This window comes from Alligator sinensis, unplaced genomic scaffold (genome assembly GCF_000455745.1).
Source record: "Alligator sinensis unplaced genomic scaffold, ASM45574v1 scaffold737_1, whole genome shotgun sequence".
Lineage (NCBI taxonomy): Eukaryota > Metazoa > Chordata > Crocodylia > Alligatoridae > Alligator > Alligator sinensis.
This window is the reverse complement of record NW_005841930.1, coordinates 3,211,224-3,220,165: the sequence shown is the minus strand read 5'-3', so window position 1 is coordinate 3,220,165 and position 8,942 is coordinate 3,211,224. Positions and strand designations below refer to the sequence as shown.

The following is an 8,942-nucleotide window of genomic DNA, read 5'->3' as shown; positions in this document are numbered from 1 at the left end:
CCTACACCAAAGTGTAATTCCAGAATATTTATTCAATGTATAGAACAAGATGTTAGTTTTGACCAACTGCCCTTTGTCTAAAGGGTTTTTTTTGTTTTTTTTGTTTTTTTTGTTTTTTTACAGAATGAATTATAAAAGCTTATGTTGAAAATGATATGGATTTATGGTCCCCTGGTACAATGTCACTGATGTGTATTTTACAGAGGGCAATAGCTACATAGTGACAGTCCTGTTTAGTGCAGTAAGCTTTTCAATCCTAATGATGATGAGACAACTGTGTTATTTTTTAAAGGTTTTGAGAGGAATTAATCAGACAATACACCCAAGTAGGCAAATTTAACAATCAATTAACACATGAAAAAATGAACCATATAAGAGGTATATTTCAGTCCATGTCCCTTGCACAAAATAAATATATTCTCTTGCATAGCAACTAACCTATTTTGCTGCTGTAACAATACTATTGGATATACTCTCTTGTATTCTAGATAAAAAAGGATCCTTGTAAAAATTTAATCCAGAAAGTCTGACTCTGACCTGAAGTTAAAGGAAAAATATTGTCTCACACAGTGCATGATTTAGATGGCACCAAAAATTCCACCTGGCGTTTATAGGCCATAAAGCAGCAGAAAAACAAACTAAAAGAGAAACAGCAGCTGTGTAATTTAACAAACATGACATCTATTTTTGTGTTTTGCTCTCTAAAGTCCCTCTTTCTTCCTCCAAACAGGCTGAAACCAAGTATAATAATAATTCTCCAAAGCGAAGTCCTGAGACCTGTACCTTTTTGGAGGAGCAGATCCATTTATTATGATGAAGTTACTGCCTAAACTGTTGCTTGAAACTTTCTTACCTAACACAAGGAGGTACAGGTTTCACATCTCCTGCTCCATGCATTGGTGGAGGTGGAGGTGGCTCATGTGGTCTGACTAATACACGCTCCTCAGCTCTGTTCAGTAGTTCAGACATCTGACTATAGGGTAATGCAGAAAGAGAATAGGTTCCCTCCATATGTTCCACATAGGCTTGAGGTCTGAAAAAAACATGCATTTTTTCCCTTTAAAATGTTCTGATTATCAGACATATGCATTAGTAGGAATAAACTATCCATTACTAAACTCACCAAATATTCTGTACTACTGATTGATCTCTGAATTAAAATTCCCTTTGCACAAGAGATGCCAACTGACCCAGGGTTTCAATTCTTTTTTTTGTTTTTTTGTTTTCCTGTTCTGTCCTACTGCTTTTAGCTACTCAAAGGTTAAATAGTTTTTGATTGATAAGCCAAATGATTTTTAAAACATGATCTATTAACGTTTATGTTCGTTTAACTCAGTTAAGGAAACTCCAGCACAGTAAGTAGCAGCTACATGCTGGTAGTGGCTTGTGTTTTGCCAGTGTTGCATATTTTCCCAAATTTTATAGAATTCCTAATTTTAATAGTTTTACAAAAATTCTAACAAGAGATCAGTGTTTTTAAACATTCTATGGACGCACTATTTTCAATTATTTTAAGTGATTAATTAGAGTGCTGCAAATGGGTATACTTCAAATTCAAGAACAAGGCAGTCTAAAGTTTACTATAATACAGCAGAAGTAAAACAAAGGTGCCTATAATGCTTAAGCTACTTTAGTGTGCTATTGATGTTAACTCCTGGTACAAACTCTGTTGGACCCAATTCAACACCAATTAAAATGTAATTAATTATATTTTTAAATTAATGAAATTGAATTAAAGTATTAGTAAAGATCTAGGTCCCTTTAATAGAGAAAAAGTATTTGCAGAACACTTTTTGGCTTTGTCTTCCAGGACTCTGTTTTAGCTTTCTGTAGAATCTATGCACATTATAACCAGTTTGTTCAGACTTCTTGTTCTAGGTTTCTGCAGCATCTAGTAAAGAGAGATCCTGGTCTGTGACTAGGCTCTCTGGCACCATGATGATGATAGTCACTGTTGATATGTAGGGGGTAGCGAGGGGGACAGTAAGGGGGCACCTACTCTAGGTGCAGATTTAGGCTGCATACATGCATTCAAAGCATCCAGGTCAACTCTCCCAGGTTTATTTTTCTGAGAAAAATTGGCCTGTACAGGCATTCAAATAAAGAAGCAAAGAGCCTGCAGATGCTGGGCTGCCAGTGATCCCTAGTGCGTGTGACCCAGAGAGCTTTGCAGGCTTTTTAAAGTGAATATGGGCAGAGATTGTCAGGGTCAGGGAAGATGGGAGAGGAGTCTGTGCTATGCACAGTCTTCCAGCCTTTCGCTTCTGTATGCTGTGTTCAAGCCCAGCTGCAGCTGGCCAGGAAGTATGCTTTTATACTTCCCGAAACCCAAATGCCGCAGTGCGATTCAGGCAGGGAACAAGCCAGGAACAGAACACGTCTCCTAACTGCTTCAATGCTGGGCTTTGCTAAAACACACAGGGGGTATGTTCTGCTCCCTGCTTAGCTGGGACTAACACAAGCTGTCCCTGCAGGAGGGGGAGAGAAGCACCAAAGCACACTGGCAGCCTGTATGGGAGTTCTCTCTCTTGAGAGAGATTCTCCAGGGACCTATGTCACTTGGGTTGTTCCCACATGATTTTTCTCCCAGAGTGACCGCTTACTCTGCGAGAAAAACTATGAACTTCTGTATATTTGTGGTTTCTCCTGAGTAAGCAGGGACTCTCCTTGGAGAAACTGAAAAGCTGTCCAAGCCTTTAGGTCTCGTACAGACATTCATTTTCTTCTGGGAGTATCAGTGCTCTCCCAGGAGAAACCATGGGCATAAAGCTGTTCAGGCTTTTTCTCCCACAGTAAAAGTGGCCACTCCAGGAGAAAAATAACTTGAGGACAACCAGGGTTAAATCAATCCCAGGAGAGTTTTTCATGGGAAAGTGAATGTCTGTACATGTCTTGGCTTGTCTTAGAAGAGAACACAGTCCTTCAGCATTTCCCCCCTCCCTCCCAGGGATCAGTGTGTTGCTCACTGGACTCTGCTACTCCAGCAGGAAGCAGAACATGGTCCCTTCACAATGCCCACATTGTGCTGCAGGGAAACGCAGGTCAAGCATAGGCAGTCTGGATCAGCAAGAGCTGCTCTATGCACTATTGCCATCTGTTGCCAGGTAGACTAAGGAAGACTGCAAACCATGCTGAGATGCACCCTGGGGCTACACAGTGTCAGCACTGCAAGCTCTTCGCTCTTCAGGGCCTCAGCATTTGAATGTCTATACATGTGGCTCTGGGTAATTTCTCTACCAGGAGAACAAACCTCAGAGAATTCTCCTAGATTATCTGAATGTGGGTACACAGCCTTACAGAGGGATTAAGAGTGGTCCCCAGAGAGCCTGTGCAATGTAGACTGCTGAAGCTCTTGTGTCCAAAGCCCTTGCTGCTGCCTAAGCTTACCACAACAGCAGCAGCCATGAACCCCAACTGTGTTGGCTGCTGCAGCCAGGGTGCAGTGACCCCACACCACAGTAGCAGCAGCCAGAATCTCTGAGATATAGAATGAGGTAAGACTTGCTTGGATTCCCTCCTTCTCCAAGCTCTTTCTTATTACTATTTTCTATGTCCTTGAATTTGCACAAACACTGCAGAGAGCAACATGGCAGGTACATCACTCAAAATGTTACTGCCAGCTAACTGCAAATATATTCTATGAAAGCAGAATACAGCATGTTGTGGCTTGCAGCTGGCTATCATCCAAACAAACCTTAGATTTGTTCATGAGAAATTCAGTGGTCTCATCTGGCCTCAAAGTAGATATTGTTCACTTCTGAACTGTCACATACTAGTGGCAGTTTCTGCTCAAGAAAATTAGAAGTCTATAATAAAAGGGTTTTTTCTTGTTGCACAAGTGAAGTGCAAAAACAGGTCTGTGTATAAGCTTGTACAGATGATATTAGATTTTTCATGAGCAGCAATGACACACACACCTCCGCATCTCCAATGACTTAATGAATTCCAGCAATATAAATTACTTTTTAAAGTGACAAGGTAATCATAAACCATTAAAAAACACATGGGCAAAGAACTTTAAAATTATCTTCTGGGTGAGGTAATTCTTTCACCACCATCACTTTGAGTACTGCGGCACATAATACAGTCATCTACCCATTTCTAAGCATACTTGTAGTGTAAGAGTAAGACTTATATTTAATAAAGGATGGAATAATACAAAAGAAACCTTGTTTCAAAATGTGGAGCAGGGCCATTAGCGATTTCAATGTGCTTATGTAATAAATTAGCATCATCCTCAGCAAGCTCGGGACCTTGGGCTAACTTCTGCCACTCTCTCCGTCTGTCATGGGGTGCCCTTGGCACTTTTTCCGGTTCATGAGGACGGTCTAGATTCTTCTGCTGTAAGAGTCATGCAAACAAAACTGACAATTAAGACAAGCTTTCTAAATAAGTCAGGATTTTAAAATAGAGTTGCAAAACATAGAGAAGTATCCTGGTTATATGAAAATGAAAAAAAATAACTTAAATCCAAATACAGTATGAAGTGAAAGCCTTGTAGAGGGAGAAGCTTTACTCTGTCCAATACTTAGTAGAAAATACAACAAACAACAACCTAGTGATGATCCTAAATTAATTCAAAGCATGCTTGAAATGTACATTTATATTACATAAGGGTATTACTATGTTTGTACTATATTTGTAAGACAATACCAACAAAACGTGTAGCAATGACTCTCCTTAGTTTTTTATACTTTTCATTTTTTTTTAATTAAAATTGATCCCTTTTTACCATAATAATCTTAAATTAAACTAAACATTTCTAAAAATAAACCCCACAACCATTTTGCCATACGATTGTTAGGACTTTGGATTTTAAAGGAATGCCAGAGAGATTGTTATATTTTTCATCAGAGTTTTATTAATTTTGAGTTACTGTTATAAGGTTCAGAACATTTAGAGAACCCACTGTTAACCACAGTGAGACAGCAGGACAGCTCTATGCCCTTTTAATGGTGTTTTATTACAAAAAAAGGTTGATTGGATTGAATTAATTCTGCCAGTTTCAGTAGGCTGAAAAGATTATACGTGTCTGTCTAAAGGAATGAACTTTTAAAATCACAGAACCACGGAAGTACCATATGTACAAGCAAACGCTTTCCAGGAAAAAAAATAACCCAAAGCTATTTAAGCCCAGAACATCATACCTTCTGCTTTCTTTTTTCTTTTCTCTTGTCTTCAGTGTCCTGCAACATCTTTTCTTTCCATAGATCAAAGAAATATGAGGGATTAGTGTAAAACTTCAAACCCTCTTTTCCATCATCCCTGCAATAAAATGATCAAGACAGAATATAATATTTATTTTGCAACATATGGGACTAAATGCTGAGGCAACAGATAGGCATCTTAATGAGTGCAGTCTGGGCCCTTAAATGGTTTGCTAGATAATAGCTGTTAAATTGATTCACCCAAGCCTCAGGAGGTATTGTCCATATAGTGCAAGGCTGTTCAGTCTGGCACAATGCTATATTAATGCAGCCTTACTGGTTTTGGTTCTGGGGTTAGTGCACACAGAGCTGGTTCAGGGTGTCTTTACATGGCACTGCCTTGTGCTATACAGACATACCATTGGAACCTAAAGGCGTTTCCATGATATCTAGGGATAGAAAGGAAGTGGGTGAGGTGTAAATTGGAAAAGGAGGCTATAATCTGGACCAACACCCAGATAAACATAGTGTTCACCAGCGAAAGGCAGGGTAGTCTCCATCCCCATAATATTCCTGCATGATAGGAGCCCTCAGAAATTATATGCAGAACCACAATCTAGCATGCAGCCTCAATAATAAAAAAGAGCCTAAATCCCACCCTAAAACTATATGTGCAACCATCATGGATTTGACTACATTGCATAGGTTATCCAAACTAGGCTCAGGAACAGAACCAAAGGAAAAGGATTAATTCTTTCCAATTATTTTTTCTTTTATTGGGTCATAGGATTCAACATGTTTGAGTGTGCCATGCCAGAAACTACTGACAATGATGCTCATGCTTTTCTTTCCTATTCTTGTGAAATTGTTCTCATCATATAAGAGCCAAATCAAAGGACAAAATATGCTTTACAGTCCTCCCTCATAGCAACATAATCTGATTTAAAGAACATGTTTTAATCGGCTTTTTATCATTCAAGGAACTACAAGGTTTGACAGGTATGGAACTTGAGAATAGCTTTTCTGTGTGTTACCTGGCAGAAAATTTAAGGTAACTTATAGGTCAGATTCTGCTACCTTTTAAAACTAAAGGACTGAAGGTCGGCGACACCAAGGCCCCCACCCCGCTGGAACTTTGCAATAGGTATGAATTTCTTGCAGCCCCAGCAGAGTCTGCTAAGCTGCTAGCTCCTGCAGGCAACACAGGCTCAACTGTAGCTACTGCCCCCTCTCTCCCTAAGACAAAACATGAAGTGTTTGTCATGGGAGACTCCATCCTGAGGAGGACTGAGGAGACACTCTGCCGCCCCGACCCCTTAGCTTGGGAAGTCTGCTGCTTCCCGGGAGCCCAAATCCGAGACATTGCAGAAAAGATCCCTGAGCTCCACTGGCCCACTGACCCCTACCCCATGCTCCTTATCCATGTGGGCACAAATGAGCCGCATTCCCAAGCAGGTCATGAAGTGGTACAGGGATTTGGGAGCGGGGCTTAAGGGGCTGGGGGTGCAGGTGGTGTTTTCATCAATCCTCCCAGTTTCGGGCTATGGGCTGAGGATGGAGAGGAGAATCGAGGTAGTGAACCAAAGACTGTGGCGCTGGGGTCATCGGGAAGGCTTTGGCTTCCATGACCACAGTCTGCTCTTTCGTGAGAGAGGCAGTCAGCTGCTGGGAAGGGACGGCCTCCACCTCTCTCGGCTGGGGAAGAGGCTCTTCTCAGCCAGACTGGCTGACCTGCTCCACCAGACTTTAAACTAAGCCTACCGGGGGATGGAGCGAACACTGCCACTGCTGGCCCACTGAGCAACCCTTGCAAAACCAGCAGGCCAAGGCACTTAAGGAAGCCCACCCCTGCCCCAGCCCTGGAATGAGCTGTAGGCAAGGCAAGGGCCCCCAAGGGGACACTTGTGTGCCTGTAAACAAATGCCAGGATCTTGGGGAATAAACAGGAGGAACTTGCCCTCCTGCTTAACACAAATAATTATGATGTCATAGGAATAACGGAGACCTGGTGGGACTCCACCCATGACTGGGCCACAGGTATAGATGGCTATCCCCTGTACAGGAGAGAGAGAGTGGACAAAAGGGGAGGGGGTGTAGCTCTCTATGTCAAGGAACGCTACACATCCCTGCAAGCTGACATTGGCACCCAGGGTGGACAACTGGAGACCCTCTGGGTTAAAATCTGCGGGGAACATGGCACAGGGGACACAATGGTGGGAGTCTACTACAGACCTCTACTACAGACCTCCAGGATGAAGAGCCTGACCAGGAGTTCACCAGGGAATTGGCTGAGGTCGCCTGCTCCCAGTGCATGGATGTCATGGGATACTTCAACTACCCAGACATCTCGTGGGAAAAGTGCTTGGCCAAATCCAAGCGGTCGCAAAGTTTTCTCTCGTGCATGGATGAACTCTATCTGACACAAGAAGTCTACAGGCCAGTGAGAGGTAAAGCACTGCTTGACTTGGTTCTGGAAATGGGGGACAACCTAATCAGCGACCTAACGATCAAAAGGAAGCTGGGGGACAGTGACCACGAGTTGATCACCTTCACCATCCGCTGTAAAGCTGGCAAGTCAGTCAGTAATACAGAAGTCCTCGACTTCAGGAAAGCTGACTTTGACAAGCTCAGGAGGCTTGCCAGCAAGGCCCTAAAGGGTCACAGACCAAAGAAGAGGGGAGTTCAGGATGAGTGGTTGCTCCTCAAAGGAGCGATCCTGGATGCACAAGCAAAGTCTATTCCATCTCAGAGGAAAGGTAGCAAAAGGGCACAGCAGTCCCCTTGGATCTCCAGGGATCTAGCAGACCTCCTGCGTCTAAAAAGACAGATCTACAAAGGATGGAGGACTGGATCCACCTCCAAGGAGGAATATTCTGCACTGGTCCAGACCTGCAGGGAGTGAACCAGGAAAGCCAAGGCTGCAACAGAACTCCAACTAGCTACAAGTATCAAAGACAATAAAAGTCCTTTTTTAGATACGTGGGAAACTGGAGGAAAAGCAAGGGCAACACTGGACCCCTGCTGAGCCAGATGGGACAGCTGACAACCGATGCCCAGGAAAAAGCCAACTTGCTAAATGGGTACTTTGTGTTGGTCTTTCACCAGTCCCACAGGACGCCCCTGCCCATTACAGGACAAGGAGACCCGGGTGAGGAAGATTCCTTACCCTCCATCAGTGCTGAACACTTTGAGAGGCTGGATACCTTCAAGTCAGCCGGCCCTGACGGTTTACACCCTAGGGTACTCAAGGTGCTGGCTAGCATCATAGCTTAGCCCCTGGCACGGATCTTCAAGAACTCCTGGCGCTCAAGTGAAGTGCCCAAAGATTGGAAGAAGGCCAATGTGGTGCCTATCTTCAAGAAAGTGAGGAAAGTGGATCCAGAAAACTACAGGCCCATCAGCCTGACCTCTACCCCAGGGAAGGCCTTAGAAAAGATTATCAAAGAGGCCATTCTTAACAGACTGGCCAATGGCAACATCCTGAGGGATAGCCAGCACGAGTTTGTTGTGGGTAGGTCTTGCTTGACCAATCTTATTTCCTTTTATGACCAGGTGATCTATCACCTGGACAAGGGAGAAGAGATTGATGTCATATATCTTGACTTTAAAAAAGCCTTTGATCTGGTATCCCATGATCACCTCTTAGCAAAACTGGCTATCTGCAGCCTTGGCCTCGGCCTCACCATGATTGCTGGCTGGGGAATTGGCTCCGTGGTAGGACCCAGAGGGTGGTGGTTGATGGAAGTCGATCGTTGTGGTGCCCTGTGACCAGTGGGGTCCCTCAAGGCTCTGTCC

General features: G+C 43.3%; 1 protein-coding gene across 3 annotated transcripts in view; it reads right to left on the bottom strand.

The window, feature by feature from the left end:
• WASF1 (WAS protein family member 1) overlaps positions 1–8,942 on the bottom strand; it is an 86,091-nt gene that overhangs the window by 2,861 nt on the left and 74,288 nt on the right. For 2 of the 3 annotated variants that reach the window (XM_006019494.3, XM_025198875.1), the window contains exons 5-7: positions 5,148–5,265; positions 4,169–4,341; positions 854–1,033 (exon numbers count right to left, since the gene is read on the bottom strand). In XM_006019494.3, coding sequence (XP_006019556.1) covers positions 854–1,033; positions 4,169–4,341; positions 5,148–5,265 — 471 coding nt within the window. The remainder of the gene's footprint in view (positions 1–853; positions 1,034–4,168; positions 4,342–5,147; positions 5,266–8,942) is intronic. The other variant, XM_025198876.1, reaches the window with a different exon arrangement.